The following is a 17,651-nucleotide window of genomic DNA, read 5'->3' as shown; positions in this document are numbered from 1 at the left end:
CTTTATTCTCTAACAGTGATGATTCTCAAAGCCATGGTGTCTCTGCAGAGTGACCAAAAATCCATTCAGTTACAGACAGGCTTTTATACAGTTTCCAAACAGGCTTATTTCCTCCCAACAGGTGTCTCTTTTCCCTGTGCCACAATGATCTCACAATTCTTAATAACATTGGTTGGCACCAATCTTGTTAACTTCAGGAAATAATTGTTTACAGACTCTTGGATACTCCCCATGCATCTTCCTCTTGGCACTCATTTTTGAGACTGATAAACAATTTCAAGACTGATAAACAATTGTGGAACAAATGTGTCAAAGGTAATAAAAATAAAAAATGTGTTTATTTACTCCATAAGTGCATGCAAATGTGAGTGGCGTTATTAAGTGTATTAAGAGTGAGTGGCTAACAGAGTGGCTTCATACAACAATAAACTTTCACATGTCTCTATGGGTATATATTGTCTATGCATGTCTATTTATCACATTTATAGATCTAAGTACATTTTACCAATCATGAATGCATATATTGATTTCACATTTTTGGCTACCAATCACATTGTCTATATTGATTATCACATTAATATGGCTTTTGATATGAGTGCATATTAGGTACATATTAATATTAATAATAATAGCCTAATGGGCATAATCATAATAACATAGCCTAATAATACGAATACATTAATTGTATTTTAACAAAGTGTTGTGTTTTTAGTTGGCTTTTAGTTACTGCCTGTTATTTATTTTGCTTCTTTTATTATTCATTTATTTACTTACTTATGTTTTAATGTATTTATTTTTAGCAAAGCACTCTTCCGAAACCAGCTTTGCATTTCTTAACCTGCTTAACCTGGAGATCAAATCTAATGACACGACAAACATGATTATGGGACAATTCAAGCCATGGTGACTATTGTAGGGCTCTACACCTACGCGCGTCTGGCCGGAGCGTGTGAGGCGGCAGTGCTACCCACTGCTCCATCCGTGCCCACGAGAACCGATAGCTTGTGGAATCTTCCTCTTAGTTCTGGTTCTCAGTTCTTCGTCTCAGTTTCGGTTTTTGGCTTAACATATGGTGTCTGTACTTATTTATTTATGTTTATTTCCGCATTGAATTGTTGACATGTGCAGTTCGATGGCCCGCAATAATGTATTTCGGCAATTTTATTAAAAATCTCTGTTTTGATTTGGACATTAGGCTTTACTTAGCTTCTACTTTAGCTTGTTGTGATGTAATTGATAATGGATGCGTGAAGGGTTTTAAATGGGGTTATGAACGAGTTTAAGGCTCCAGTAGCCTGCATGGAGCTCGGAACTATGTGATACGTAAGAAAATAAATTGGCCTAAATAAATAAGTAGGTAGGCTAAGTATAGCTAGAAATAAATAAATACATGTTTTTATCATGTCAGACGTTTGTACGTATCTGGTTGTCATCTGTAACTGTAAAGCATTTGCACATTTATGTTATAACTAGGTCTGAACAAATAGCGCAGGAAAAAGTTTATCCTCTTCTTGTGCATCGCCTTAAACGGTTGCGCGAAGTCACACAAACATGTCTTGGAGTTCCAGCGGTAGGTGCTGACGGACAGCACCAAGCGCGTGAGACATTTCCCTTCCCGAAGGAGCTGTCCACCTTTTACTATTTTTATTGTAGTTGAATGAAAGCGGAAAAGTCCACTTCAAGTTGGACTCCTGGAATTAATTTTTAACGAGCTGTGAAAGTTGGGTGGGGGGAGGGCCGGTGATGTTAAACGTATTTTGTTTAGTTTTTACCACAATATGTCTATAATTATTGCTTCCGTGTCGCTGGAGCTGCTGGATTTTATGTCTGTATAAAATCGCGCCGTGCACTGAAGCCGTGAGGGTTGTTACTTATGAACTGCTGGATCATTTGAAACGAGGCGTTGATTTATGTTGAAATGCAAACAGAATTGCAGTAGCTATGTTTTCGGCAAGGAACAAAAACAGGCTATATTTCTGCGTCTCAAGTTTTTTCCTGGTTTGCGCTCCTGTTGGCTATGAATCAGAATATAAATGCGTTTACATGGTTGTATATGGATAAATCTGTGTTCGGGACCAAGAAAGCAAAAGAGAGCAAAATCTCTCGCGTCTAGGCTACGTAAAGTTGATTGTCGTCATTTGGCTTGTGTCGGGTTATTCAGACCAGCATTGAGGACGAATTCAAGCAACATCTGCGGCAGACGTAGGTTACGCTGCTCACCTCCATAAATCCATTATCAGCTTCCGAAAATAGCAGGATTTCAGCACTTATTTTGCAGCATCAAGGTCGAAGGGGAGTATCAAAATCCCTGTCATCGAATAGCTGCGTTTGGCACTGGTGCCACAGAGTTTCTGGCCATTGTAAGAGGTGAGTCTCTTGAAATTAGACTTAAAATTAAAACCACGCTGCGTCGGTAATTTACGTTAAAGGTTACAGAATAGCTACAGAATCTTACAGACTCTCCCAGGCATGACTGACAACAAACGTCGCTGGAATAACGAGGATGACCTGCCGGTGTACTTGGCAAGACCCGGTTCCACGGGGCAGAGCCCGCGGCAGAAGTCCTACGGGATGTTTTCTTCCGTGGAAGGAGCTTACGAGAACAAAACCATAGACTTCGATTCCTACAGCGTAGGGAGAAAAGGGAATCGGACCCCGAGAAGTGGAAGTAGGGAGAATCTAGTGGATGGAGATTATTTCAGCGGGTCTGTCAGTGATGCCAGCGACCGTTGCAGTTCCTTTGTCAGTTCCCCCAGTGACAAAGATGACAGGACACCGGGAGTGGAGATAAAATACCCGTCTGGTAAAGAGTTTCTGCAGGGGGAGCAGAATGGAAAGGTACGGTGCCATTTAATTTAAACACCTCCAGTTTCGAGTCAGTCAGTTGCTTTTATATGCTTCTATTTTGTTGTGACATAGCCTCATTTCTGCTGGTAAACTATTATGAAAGTAGCCACAACATGGACCACAGGACCAGCACCAGGTAACGCCAAAGATGCTCAGATCTATTAAAAGCACCAATAGGCCAGGCCTAGACTACAGGCTAGCCTAAACCCCACACAGTTGGACACGGGTGTAGGTGGTAAATCGGTTCTATTTAATCATTTTCACGTTTTCATAATTTCATTTCACGGGTCTGATTTCAAGTTTTCACAAAACTGATGGGTATGTACAAAGCTGATTAGACGTATGCTATAGACTACTTATTTACTTACTTTTTTTCTTTTCTTTTTTTTCTTTTTGGGCAGAATAAACAAAAATGACTCCAAAATGTAGTAGGCAGGTATTTCAACAATATGCTAAGCTAAATTGAAGAGAATCAAACATCATTGAGGTAATAATAATAATTCACACAACAGTAGATTAGTGATTGCACTGATTTAGGTTTTCTTGTCTTGTGCATGTCCCTGTCCCCCTATATGTTTGTCATTTAATTCTGAGCCGGTGTAACTGGGCGGAACTTCAGATCTTTCGCTTATCTAGCACCGCACAGTGAGGTTTTTCCCCCTCTAAACCGTAAGAAGAGGGCGCTGTACTCTTTATAGGATAGCTGTAGTTCCAGACACACACTCCCGTCGGGAGACGCGACGCTTGATTATTTGCAACATAAAGGTGGTTGTCATATTATAGCCTGGTATACTCACCAAAACTCACCGGCCACTATTAAATATTTGTCTCTGATCAGTCATCTTTGGCATATTGGTTGAGAATGTCCGGGACTGGTTACCAAGGGAAGAAGAGCATCCCTCATTTAACGGTAAGCGGAATAATGGAGAGGCGTTACCCTTCCGATGGCTTTTTAATAAAATATTATTCTTATTGTTATGCTATGAACCGGCGTGTACCTACTACTCCGGGGCTAATGCAGCAATATATTCCCACTGTGTAACAATTCAATTTCTGAGAGATAATGTCAAATAAACCAAAAATATTTGCTATGGCCGCGATGGAGTGCAGTGAACGTAGATATACATTAGAGATTCGATGTCAGAAGATAGGGGCAGTAGCTGTGTTAAACACTAAAAAGAGATTCTGAAAGCGCAAAACAAACACACGATGAACATTTATTTTTGGGGGGCACGTTTAAAATTGGCAGAAATATGTGGCAAAAGCGGGTTGTGGTTTGCACATTAGCTACGTCGGCTAGTCTCCTGCATGGTGAAAATGAGGTTAGAAGCTACTGTCTCGGGTCGGTGAAGGCGGTGTTCAGTACATTGTAATATAGGCAACTCTGCGATTATATGTGGAAAAGGCATATATTCGGATGAATTCATGCAAGCACATATATTTGGATGAAATCAAGTAGCCTATTGATTTCAATGCCACATTGTAGATCATGGGAAATAAAGGAAATCAGCGCTCAGAAAGACAGCCTGACAGACAATAGGAGGGAGTAGCCTATTAGCTAAAGTCCGTCTTTGAATCGTCTACAGCCTTCACTGGTACTCAGTTCAAATTTGAATCACAGAGCAGACCACAAAACAGGTAGCCCATTCCAAATAATATTAATACCGAAAGCCTAATTGACATATAAATAATTGTGAGAACGCCAACGCCCTTTCGCGCAGGCCCACGTGAAAATGCTGGATTAAATATTGATTTACGTATTATTGAAGAAATAGAGTAGTTCGTATCACAATATATGCATTGCACTCAATATTAGAAATCACTGAGGTGTGTGTTCATTTATTCATGTGAAATATTAGGCTTAGTATTTTCAGAACTACAGTAATCTCAATAATGTTTGGGAAAAATACATATTCTGTCTTGATTTGCCTCTGTACTACACAATTTTGACATTAATAATGCCTTATCACATATGCTATGCATGCAGTGACTGATTTTAATCTGTGACCCACAGACATCACAAAGGTGCTGAGTATCTTATCTTGCGATGCTCTGCCAAACTTGTACTGCAGTGATCTTCAGTTTCTGCTTGTTTCGGTGGCAAGTTGCCTTAGGTTTTCTCCACAGTATATGAAAAGCATGTTCAAATGTCACATGTTTGAAAAACCCCTTTGTTGTAGAATGAAGCACCATCCAAAAGTTTGAAGGGATTTGTTGAACTTGAGTGGATAAGATGCTTCTGTACACTTCAGAATTCATTGTGCTACTGCTATCAGCAGGTACATCATCAATGAAGATAAGTGGGCCAGCACCTGGGGCAGCTGTACGTAGCCAAACGATAATAACCCCACCACCAGATGAAGGGTCTTTGGATCTTGGGCAGTTCCTTTTGGCCTCCACTCTTTGTTCATGACATCAGTCTAAAGTGAATCATGGCCTCATCTGTTCACAATAACCTTTTCAGAACTCTGTAGGCCTGTCTTGGCGGTTAACTAGTGGTTTGCATCTTGCAGTGTAGTTCTGTTTCTGTAGTCTTCTTTGGAGAGTAGTCACTGACACATACACACCTGCACGCTGAAGAGTGTTTCTGACCTGTCGGACAGGTGCTTGGGGTTTTTCTTCATTGTCTTCCTTGGCCAACAAAGTCCTTTGTGATTACTGAGCTCACCCGTGCTGTGTTTCTTGTCCTGACTGTTTTTTATTATTTTTTCAGCCTCATACTGACTTCATAGACTTTCATTGACACAACTCTGGTACTCATAATGACAGACATTCTCCCCATTTCAGGGCACCATAATGTTTCTGATTAGTCAGATGTGTTCAATTGCTTCCTTAGTGGCACTATAGGAGAATTGTCAGTATCTAGTCTTGATTCTAAGTTTCCGATTGTCTTTGGAGTCTGTTATCGACATCATTCTAGTCACATACTGACTGTATGACCAACACTAATTATAATGATTGGTATTATATTTGGACCTATATTAATATACCATAAGCTCCATAATGTTTGGGACAAAAAATGTTTCTCTTGATTTAGCTCTGTACTCCACACTTATGTAACCAAGCAATTGGTTAAAGGCAGTGCATATTCTCAGATTGTATTAAATGTAGAAATCGCAGCGCTGGTATAGTTTTGTTTACACACATCCTACTGAACACATGCAATGTTTTTGTGTTTTTAAAAACAGGATGCGAATGCTGTACACCATTTTGGCATGGCTTGTCCTCTTAACGACTATTCTGAGTGGCAAGTTGATTGTCTGTAACCACAGAAACAAATTATATCCATCAAGCTTTATACGATACAGGTAATGAAACCAGTAATCTAGTCTGGATGATCTCATTGAACTCTGTAATCTAAATTGCTGAAAAATATCTTGATGGATACACATTTATAGCATTAGGGGATAGATTTATTGAACTGTTAATAGTTAACATGCAGGCCTAGTTAGGCCTAGATCCTATAAAGTGGGCCTAGTTATTTCTAGACATTAGGTTTTTTTGGATTCTCATTGGGAAGTAACTCAGGAGACTGCTGGACAGAATACAGCAGGTTCATAGATTTTTTGGTGTTCTAGTTCTTAATATTTAAGGTAAGAGCAAGGGCAACCTCTAACGGTATGGCTCTGTGCAATATCATTTCACGGCATCTACCATAATGTGTTGTTTTTAATTCACTTTGTTGTGCAAGGCAGTACGATACAGGCAAACCGATCAATGAATGTGGAAAATGATTCCAGAATGTTTGAAGACACTTGGTTTCATTTTACTTTTGTGTCAATCATGTGTTGTTTAATCAATGTTCTGCTTTCAAAAGCACCTAGTCTAAATGCTCTTGATTTCCATCAGTAACTAACATTGTCATTTTATAAACTTAAAGTTTAAATATAAAAGATATGTTGCGTATCGTTAATGACATCAAATTTCCTCTTGGGAATACCAAAGAACTGTAAAAGAACACTGTAAAAACAATGTTTTGAAGCCCTTTAACTAATGGACACTGGGCTGACAGTGATTTAGATGATACAAAATGGCAAGTTTACTGTTATGAAGTGCTCTTATCAATCAGAACAGGATATGCAGTACAGTAAAACTAGCATGTTATGCATATTCATGCCAGATGAATATTTATTTCACTATTCAAGTGTTTAATTGGATGCTTAAAGATTAGCATATTAACTGTGCCCTGTTTTATCAACATCATTAATGTAGTTTATTCTCTATTTTAGTGGCTATAATAAAAATGCTTCACATTTTGCAACATAATAGAATTGTACCACAAAATCTCTGCGATACTGGTTATTCTTATGTTGGGCCATTCTTTTGTTGTTAATTCCATTTTGCCAATTGTAATTTTATTGAGAGAGAGAGAGAGAGAGAGAGAGAGAGAGAGAGAGGTTACCCTTGTGAAGGTCCGAGCAGGCTGTCACTGTATAGCTGACAGCCTGGGGCGATGCACCATTAGCTGTAACCCACTTGGGGTTCTGATGCCCAAAGTGCCCGTCTGTGCCCTGTGACTCACTACAAGGAGACAAGCCCTCAAGCTGCAGCAACAGCTGCATAATCAGAGCAAACAGTCTGCCGCATTCACAGTATCTGACTGTTTTCAAGGACTTTTTCAAGCAGCCCTGCTGCATACAAGGGTTTTTTTATCTGCATGTGGGTGGTCAGAATGCAAAGAGATGTGTTGAATAAGTTGGGGTGGCGACCATGTTAAATGTTGGGGCTAAACACTGGCTGAATGGCCTGTTCTTCTAGTTGTCTACTTTTATGTAGTTAATATGCAGGTTTTAGATTTTGACACCAGCCAGTCATCAAAGGGTGTAAAGTGGATATGATACAAATTACGCTTTGGAGGGCTCTAGGTCAAATTAATAATTCCAGTACCCTTCAGCAAAGCACTTCCTGGTGCATTTCCCACTTTATCACAGAGCTGTGTATGCAGGATTAACATCAAAGCCCTGCATTTAATTATCAGAAAACCTTCTGTTCATCCAGGTGCCCTGGGCTGTCATGTAGCAGTGCCCCACTGTGGGCTGTGTATACCAGACAACAGCACTAGCATTCAAATGTTCTCCTCTGGCATTTTCTTGCATATTCTCTTCCAGAGGGGAGAGGTGAACCGTCTTTAACTTTCATGACTTTTGAATGTCATAAATCTCATGTCATGTGCCCTTTTCTTTTGAAGAGTGACCGACTGCTGATCAAAGGAGGAAGGGTCATCAATGATGACCAGTCATTCTTTGCAGACATCTACCTGGAAGATGGGGTGATCAAGTAAGTACTGAGGAGCTGTGTCACAAAAGGGGCAGCTCAACTGTCTCAATGCTACTCACTCAACTGTCTATCTAGTGATCTTGGATTAGCGCAATTCACATAAATACTTGTGAATTACCGTATCGCACAAAAGTTGGGTAACACGGTTTGTGCGGTTACATAGATTACATATTTTCTAAACCAACTATTCATCACTCATACCCATCTTAATCATCATACAAGGTACGCAAAGGCAGAAACATTGAACCAAACTAATTAGATCCAAATTATTACAAAAATGGCAAGATCCTTGGAGGATTATGGGCGATTCACTTGAACACGATGACTGGGCAGTTAAAGACCTCACTGCAATGGTCTGCCCAAACAAGGAGTTGATTTTAGGTCTAATTACGACTCATTTGATATTGATAAAAGTGAATTCCCTCATTACATATCCAATTAAATACAGCTCTGAAAAAAGTAAGATACTACATAAAATAGTACATTCCACAGTATCTATATCCATGTTTAATATACAGTATAACTTTTCATATTCTTTCATGACCTATTGACAACAAAATGACAACTGGCCAAAATACCAAAAAATACAGTACATTGTTGTTATATATTCAATAATTCAAACTAAAGAAGTTAATACCGATAAATCAGTTATAAAATTGTCAATGCCCTCGCTTATGACGGGCTCAACAATCAATATTCGGTGGCGTAAAAAAAATGGGTAGTCTCTTAATTTTTTCTAAAATTAAAACAATTATATAGACATGTTTAAAAAGTAAGTCTAATGTTGCAATGAACACTCACACACCTACCCCCCCACTCCATCCAGGCAGCTGGGGGAGAATCTGATTGTCCCCGGGGGGGTGAAGATCATCGAGGCCAACGGGCGCATGGTGGTCCCCGGGGGCGTCGATGTCAACACCTGCCTGCAGAAGCCTTACCTGGGCACGCCAACCGTGGACGACTTCTTCCAGGGAACAAAGGCCGCCCTGGCTGGGGGCACCACCATGATCAGTGAGTCAGACCTGATGCTCAGAGAGCACCCCGTTGAGAAGGCCGTCTACACACGTAGTGCTGTGCTTGACTGGAATGGGAACTTATTAAAACATGACAGTAAGGACTTACTGACATACCCATTCCTTGCGGTTAGCGTTAGCATAGCTTTAGCATTAGCATTCATATTTTTGCTCTCTGGGTAGTGTTGGCCTTAGGAGTTAGGTGGAACTAGGTGACATCTCCATGCATGTAGGTCCTCGGCGGGATGTGGTGTTGGACAGGGCTTGGATGCGGAGGTGAGGCGGACTGTTTCGGGGTGTTCTAACGAAACCTTCCTGCGTCCCAGTTGATCATGTGACCCCGGAGCCCGGAGCCAGTCTCCTGCAGGCCTTCGAGAAGTGGCAGGAGGCGGCGGACAGGAAGTCGTGTTGTGACTACTCCCTCCATGTGGACATCCCACACTGGCACGAGGGCGTGAAGGAGGAGCTGGAGCTGCTCGTCCAGGAGAAGGGTGAGTCCTTCATGGCTCCGACGGTAAGAGCAGTCGTCTCATTGGCTCAGGCAGTAAGAGCAGTCGTCTCATTGGCTCAGGCAGTAAGAGCAGTCGTCTCATTGGCTCAGGCAGTAAGAGCAGTCGTCTGGCAGTCGGAGGGTTGCCGGTTCGATCCCCCGCCCGGGCTGTGTCGAAGTGTCCCTGAGCAAGACACCTAACCCCCAAATGCTCCTGACGAGCTGCTCGGCGCCTTGCATGGCAGCCAATCGCCGTCGGTGTGTGAGTGTGTGTATGAATGGGTGAATGAGAAGCATCAATTGTACAGCGCTTTGGATAAAGGCGCTATATAAATGCCAACCATTTACCATTTACCTTCAGGTTAGGTACTTTGCTGAGGGGTGCAAAACTAGTGCCCGACCTCAGACAGCTACTGCTTCATAGAGCACCTTACAAATGCACCAGGCTAAAAAACAATAATTAGCCTTATAAATTATTATTTTTTCCTGCAGAAATACTACCATGTACTACCATGTATAAGTGTGGGCATGGTTTGTCCTTGGGTGGGAGACATCCTGGGGAAACTAAGTTTCTGCTGGAAGTGGTGTTGGTGTTGGGCCAGTCGGCTATCTTCCCTCAAATACACCCCAATGCCCCAGTGCAGTAATGAAGCCACCGTGCCTTCGGAGATGAGGTCCTGACTCACTGTGGTCATTATAAGATCCAATGACACTCCTCGCAAAGAGTAGGGGGTTCCTCAGTGTCCTGGCTAAATTCCAAAACTCTCTTAACCTGGCACCTAAACATTCCCTGATTTATAGTTATCCTTCTCCATCTCAGCTCATGGAGTGTTCTTGTGCAAAATGGCTGCTGTGCATTAAGTGCTATACATTGGTGGCTGTCGAGGCGAGTTTTCCCCCTCATTACTGTAAAGTGCTTTGAGTCACCAGCCAGTGAGAAAAGCCAGATATAAATGCAAGGAATTAATTAACTAATTTGTGTAAAATGGTGTCAGCTATTAGTGACTTTCCTTCCCTGGGCATTACTGACTGGCCAAATGGTGATGTGTGACTGGTGGTTAATTAGCCAGAGCTCAGTAGCTCTCTCTGAAGGGTGGGTAATGGACTCTAAAGACAATGGTTCCCTGAAGAGTCCGGTACTTGTGCCTCTCACTGTTGAATAAAGCCAGGCTGAAAATAAAAAGTTCATGTGACAATGACTGCTTCAACAAACAGGCATCTTCACATGACTAAAGTCTTGTCCTTTCTCGTAGCACTTGCTGTATGCCAGAAGGTTTTCAAGATCTCTACTGAATCCTACGCTAGCTGAAATAGGTGAAAAACAATCTGTTCCACAGTAGTACACACGGACTCCCTTATAAAGCCAACCTTTTCTCTTGCTTAACAGGAATCAACTCCTTCCAGGTGTACATGGCCTACAAAGACACTTTCCAGATGACTGACAGTCAGGTAACCCTCATAGAATTCGATCAATTAAATTTGAAACGGGTCTTAAGCAGATACGATTACTAAAAGCTATTTTTGAGGAAACTTAAACCACCACTTTGATGCTCAAGATGGGCATGGCTTGCCTAATTGATGATTATAATACACATACGGATTACAGTAACCACCCAGAACATGAAGATGTTCAGTGCCTGAAACATCATCCTACACTGTCTCCATTGTGTTGGCTTTCTGCCCTGCTCAACAGGACTTCACTTCAAAATTATGTGCATGCAATGAACAGAGAAACATGCAATCTGCCGCATGACTAAATACTAATACTGGAAATCATGGCAGGATTCGGGCAAAACGGTGACTTACCTGACCGAGTAGGTAATCGCTGCAGTAACTCTGCAGTCTGCTGTCCGCACTTTAGAACAGGGGTGTCAAACTCCAGTCCTGGAGGGCCGCAGTCTCTGCTGGTTTTTGGTATGTTTCAGTATGAGAGGTACATTTATAAATCTTTCCTTGGCTGAAGAGTCCACACAGGCCTTAATTGGCTGCTGATCGAAAGGAAACCACAAACACCTGCAGACACAGCAGCCCTCTAGGACTGGAGTTTGACACCCCCGCTTTAGAAAGAGCCATCTAAACTGGAGATACTGCAGCCATCGCTAGTATTTTGTGTTTTCAATTAATTTAGACCCCTGGTACCAGCAAATGTTTTCCACACTTCAAAAAAGTCTTAGCAAATGTTTAAGTCTTAAGCAATGGGACTTTTTCTTTGAGTAGAAAATATTAGCTTGTTTTAAATTTGCCATTGGCCAATCTTGAAAATGAGTCAAACTGTCTCACCTCATTGGCAATCGTTTTATCTATTTAGCAAAAAAGTAACGTAAATAAGATTTGAAGTCTGAATATGAGACTAAAATGCTTGTTGAGATTGAATTATTGTCTTTCGTTTTTGCAGTGCATCCTTGTTAGTGTTGTCTGTGCTGAAACTTTTATGAGGACTTTACTTTTTCCTGACTCTTCTGTCATAACCCCCCCCCCCCCCCCCCCCCACTTTCAGCTGTACGAGGCCCTGGCTTTCCTGAAGGAGCTGGGAGCGGTGGTCCTGGTTCACGCAGAGAATGGAGACCTCATCGCCCAGGTGAGACCCCGCAGAAGCGCCCCAGTATGAGAGGTGTTCATGCGTTTACCTGAGTGGGTGCCTGCTCAGGACTCTCAACCAAAATATTTATGTGCATAACATAAAACAGGGCTCGGCAATGTAAGATAGTAGGTAAATAAAATATATGTTTCCTTTATATCTTTATAGCATATAAAATGTCTCAGTATGAGAATGTACAATGAAAGCGTATTGCCCTGAAGGGAAGAATTGCGATTACTCGTTGTTAATCACCCACCGCCAAGTATTTTCTTGTGAATTTGGCCATCACTGACTTTTGAGTTGATTTCATTCAAAATAGTGTTTGTTATCACAATGGCTGATATCTCTGAGTGGATGACTTCCCACCACCTGAAGCTCAACCTTGCCAAAACTGAGCTTCTTTACATCCCTGCTAAGTCCTCTCCGTCAATTGACCTCTCACTGACTGTTGAGGACTTTGTAGTTTCCTCCTCCCGTACGGCAAAGAATCTTGGGGTGACTCTTGATAACTGCCTCACCCTGGCTCCACAAGTATCCTCCACTGCCAGAACCTGCAGTTTCTTTCTGTATAATATACGCCGTATCTGTCATCTCCTGACGGAGAAAGCCACCCAGCTCCTAGTCCAGGCGGGAAATGATGAGCGCCTGGACTAGGAGCTGGGTGGCTTTTACTGCATTACTGCAACTCCCTCCTAGCCAGTCTCCCAGCGTGTGCCATCAAGCCCCTCCAGCTGGTCCAGAATGCTGCAGCCCGCCTGATCACCAGTCAGCCCAGGTCGGCTCATGTCACCCCGCTTCTCATTGGCCTCCACTGGCTTCCTATTGCCGCACGCATCCGTTTCAAGGCCCTAGTGTTGGCATTTCAGGCTGCTAAGGGGACTGCCCCACCTTACATACGATCCTTGATCACTCCCTACTCCCCAGCTAGACCACTCCGGTCTGCCAGCTCTGGTCGCCTTATGGTTCCCTCTCTACGTGCACCTGGCGGTCGAGCCTGTTTTCCGTTCTGGTTCCTCAGTGGTGGAATGACTTGCCTACCACTGTCAGGACAGCAGAATCCCTCCCCCTATTTCAACGCAGACTCAAAACACACCTTTTCAAACTCTACCTCAGTCCTCCCTCCTGATTTCCCCCGCCCCTCCTTTCTGATATCCCTATCCTTGTCTAACCCCCCCCCCCCCCCCCAAAAAAAAAGTAATGTAATGCACTTATGATGATGACTATATGTTTAGAACAGCATTCCATGTGTATTTTCCTAGTTCTGGATGTGATGCTTTGACTTGTGGTAGAACCTATGCACTTGTAAGTCGCTTTGGATTAAAAGCATCTGCCAAATGACAAAAATGTAAATGTAAATCAATGGTGTCACAGTAGTGTATGGTCTCTGAAAAATATGCATCACCCCAGCCATGATAGAGTTTTGTGGCTGCCCGACCCTGTTCCTGAAGATATACCGTCCTGTAGGTCTTCACTCCAACCCTAACAAAGCACACTACTTCATCAGCGAGAGATCTTGAGCGGCTAATTAGTAGAATCAAAGTCTGTCAAATTATCAAATGAAAGTCTCCAGGACAGGGTTAGGCACCACTAATATAGATGGCCCAACAGCAGCTCATTTTAACTGGAAGCCAAGCTACAGTGTCACTAGATAACACATTCTGTAAGAGACAGTAGTGAGGTAAATCAAATTTAATGCAGCAGTACGCATCAGTCAAGGATCGCCTTCAAAATAAGCGCTGTTAATAATAACATACTAAAAAAGGTCAGACTACTGATAAGACAACTGATATATACAATAATATATATTTCTAACATACAAAAGGCTAAAACGTTATTGGGTCATTATGTTGACTGCTTCTAGTCCATACAAATATCCCGTCTAACAGCACGTTGATGTAAAAATGACATTCTCAGTTAGCGTAGGCTGTATGAGGTGGTTTTCCTGGTGCTGTGTCAGGAATTGCCCATCTAACAGCACGTTGATGTAAAAATGACATTCTCAGTTAGCGTAGGCTGTAGGAGGTGGTTTTCCTGGTGCCATGTGTCAGGAATTGCCCGTCTAACAGCACGTTAGCGTAGGCCGTAGGAGGTGGTTTTCCTGGTGCCATGTGTCAGGAATTGCCCGTCGAATAGAGGGAAGAGCAGGTGGCCGCTGAACACGTTGTAGTGGTTTGTGTTGTCGTGGACGCGCATGCCTTTGGGGAGCCCCAAATACACGATGTCGCCCACCTCCATCTCCAGCGCCACGGAGAGGGCCGTTCCCCTGCCCGGCCCGGGGTTGTTGTCGTAAGCGCCCGTCACGTACACGCCGTTCTTGTACAGGTCCGCGGCGGTGGGGATGCCGTTGCTCCATCCGAAGGCAGTGAAGCTGAACTGGTACACGCCTTTCACGGGGGCCCTGAACTTACCTGCGCGGAGAGAGCGACAGAGTGACACGCTTTTACCAACAAAGCTGAGCTGCAGCGCTGCATCGGTTGACGTGCGGCTAAAGATACTATACCGCCTCTCTACAATTCCATATCCTTATAACGTCCTCCAGCTTATCATTGCCCAACTCCTTTGCTCTAACACAGAACAGTGGAAGCTAGTAGCATTTATGAACCTATTTTAGCCTTCCCCCGCCCCTTTCTCCCCAGTCACCAATGGTTGCGTTCCTCACAGCTCACTGCTGTGGCGACATGGCTCAGGCAGTAAGAGCAGTCGTGTCATTGGCTCAGGCGGTAAGAGCAGTTGTCTGGCAGTCGGAGGGTTGCCGGTTCGATCCCCCGCCCGGGCTGTGTCAAAGTGTCCCTGAGCAAGACACCTAACCCCCAAATGCTCCCGACGAGCTGGTTGGCACCTTACATGGCAGCCAATCGCCGTCGGTGTGTGAGTGTGTGAGTGTGTGTATGAATGGGTGAATGGAGAAGCATCAATTGTACAGCGCTTTGGATAAAGGCGCTATATAAATTCCAACCATTTACCATTTACCATTGCTGCAGTCTGTGGACTATGGCTCATTGGAGAGTATAGACAAGCACACGTGAGTGCGTGGCATTAGCAAGGCTACAAAACCAATGTTAGCGAGTTGTGTACATTCATATCTTTTTGATGGAAATCAGAACAGAGAGTATTATGCTGAGTATAACAGATGGGGGAACGAACGTGACGTGTTCAGTAACACGGCCATATTTTTGTCACAAATTTAACCAGATCTATGAACAGAATGGGGAAAAATGCATAGAAGGAAATTTATGGAAACAGTGGTTCCCGAACCTCTCCTCAGGTTCCCCTGCCAGATTCAGGGGCTCCATGTGTTCCATCTCAAGCCCACCCAGTGCCTGTTCTACAAAGCAGGATAACTGCACTGAGTACAACCCACCCAAATCTGCAGCAAGTAAAAGACCTGTTCTGTGTTTTACTTTTTGTTATCCAGTAATCCTGCATGGTGGAACAGGCCCCTGATGTCACTAACAAAGCCCTTGATTTGTTGAATCAGGTGTGCTTGAGGTAGAACACATCCAATGCTGGGGGTAGAGGTAGGGGAACCACTGTCCAAGGAGGCATGGTGAGTGTTGTGCTCTTTGTCTTCGGCTGCTATATTGCCTTGTGGGTATTTCTAAGTCCTTAGGGAAGTGCCGTGCGCAGTACCTGTGGTTTTGTCATATGCATTGCCAATATTAGTGAAGACGTTTTCGTAGACTAGGATGCGGAATTCCTTATATGGTCCCACGGTCACTTGCGTCAGTCTTTTCAAAGAAGCTGCGAATGCCACCTTGGTCTCTTCTGTGTAAACACAAAAGGGTCAACAGCATCGTTTAGTTGTTTGCCCAAGGCTGTTAACAAAGTCAGCTAAAGTCTTCCTCATTGTCAGAGCTTTTTGGGGGATTTTGATTGAAGAATGGTTTCCAGAAATGCTCAAATGTGATGCCAGACCAAATTCATTATTATTCAACAGTGAGAAGAATCAGTGGTAATGCATGCCATTTCATAAAAAGAATCCCGTAGCTAGTGGAACTCGAATATCCAACAAAATGTACACTCAGTGAAATACTTATTAGGTATTTATTACTTATTCTTTAGACCTATTAAGTCTTCTGCTGCTGCAGCCTATCCACTTAGAGGTTCCATGTGTTGTGTGTTCAGAGATGCTCTTCTGCATACCACTGTTGTAATGTGTGGTTATTTACATTACTGTCACCTTCCTGTCAGCTTCGACCAGTCTGGCCACCTACTGCTCTCATTAACAAGGCATTTTTGATTGCAGAACTCATTGGATGTTTTTAGTTTTTCCCACCATTCCCTGCAAACTCTAGAGACTGTTGTGTGTGAAAATCCAAGGAGAATGGCAATTTCTGAGATACTCAAACCACCCTGTCTGGCACCAACAATCATTCCACGGTCAAAGTCACTTAGATTAAATTTTTTCCCCATTCTAACATTTGGTCTGACATCACTGCATGCTTTTATGCATTTAGTTGCTGCCACATGATTGGCTAATTGCATATTAGCATTAACAAGCTGGTGTAAAGGTCTACCTAATAAATTACTCACTGAGTGTATTTTGAAGCAGGATAGCAATGTTTTTAACTTAACAATATCTTAATTTTGTGGTTTTGTTGTTAAATTTTGTATATCCCTTATTGTGTGATGGGTCATTTCATCCACTGGATATTTCTGTAGAGAGATGTACTGAAGTGCTCACCTAATCCAGTTAAATAAGTGACGTCCATCCTTATATTATCCATCTCGGTCCGCAGAAATGACACCTGTTCATCTGTGAATATGCATATAATTTTGATCAATAACAATTTTATTGCAAAATGTTGGCAATATCAATGACTTGGTTATATTTTTAAACATCTCATACATGCACCTAGAAGACAGGAGGAGACTTTTCCAGTACTGTGGACAGTTTTTTTTGGAACTCTTAAAAGATCCAGTATGCAATAAGGCCTACTACATACTAAAGGAATCTTGGCCCTTTGGATAATTACAGTACTGAAAATTTGAAATATTAGGTGCAAATGTCATTCCAGAGTCTTAACACTCATTTGTTTGGAAGCTTTCATATTAACAAATAATACATAATAAAATGAGCGAATGTACCATTCATAAATCTAAATACGCCGATCTTACAGTCTGAATTTGAATGACGTTTGAAAGAAACGTGTTATTAGTGTTTTGTTCTACTTGGCAATGGTAGTGGTTCTAATGAAGACTTACAGTAGAGGACCATTCCGACAGCGAGTGCAATCATCGAGAGGATCCACAGAGTACCAAAGAGTGCCGTTGTCACCTTGAACGTAAGATCTGACCCAGTCCTGATCTGAGGAGCTTTGGTCAAAGATTCTGCGGGGGGGGGGGGGGGAAAGACACCTTTTCTTGAAAGGGTTTTGCAGTACTCCCTCCTTGACTACAGTGAAATGCATCTGGCTGCAGTGAGGTGGGTTTCGGTCTTTGACTA

The 17,651-nt window shown here is 42.7% G+C and overlaps 1 protein-coding gene across 4 annotated transcripts in view; it reads left to right on the top strand.

Moving 5' to 3' along the window:
• Nucleotides 1–2,272: 2,272 nt before the first annotated feature.
• Nucleotides 2,273–17,651, top strand: part of crmp1 (collapsin response mediator protein 1) — a 31,630-nt gene continuing 16,251 nt past the window's right edge. For 2 of the 4 annotated variants that reach the window (XM_061250983.1, XM_061250982.1), the window contains exons 1-6: nucleotides 2,273–2,838; nucleotides 8,036–8,124; nucleotides 8,951–9,135; nucleotides 9,464–9,628; nucleotides 11,015–11,076; nucleotides 12,125–12,205. In XM_061250983.1, the coding sequence (XP_061106967.1) occupies nucleotides 2,470–2,838; nucleotides 8,036–8,124; nucleotides 8,951–9,135; nucleotides 9,464–9,628; nucleotides 11,015–11,076; nucleotides 12,125–12,205 (951 nt within the window). In that variant the 5' untranslated portion in view covers nucleotides 2,273–2,469. Of the gene's footprint in view, nucleotides 2,839–3,525; nucleotides 3,758–8,035; nucleotides 8,125–8,950; nucleotides 9,136–9,463; nucleotides 9,629–11,014; nucleotides 11,077–12,124; nucleotides 12,206–17,651 lie in introns of those variants that run through there. The other 2 variants (XM_061250986.1, XM_061250985.1) reach the window with 1 other exon arrangement.

The sequence above is a fragment of the Conger conger genome, chromosome 8, assembly GCF_963514075.1.
Source record: "Conger conger chromosome 8, fConCon1.1, whole genome shotgun sequence".
In the NCBI taxonomy this organism is placed as follows: domain Eukaryota; kingdom Metazoa; phylum Chordata; class Actinopteri; order Anguilliformes; family Congridae; genus Conger; species Conger conger.
This window is presented reverse-complemented; position numbering and strand designations above follow the sequence as displayed.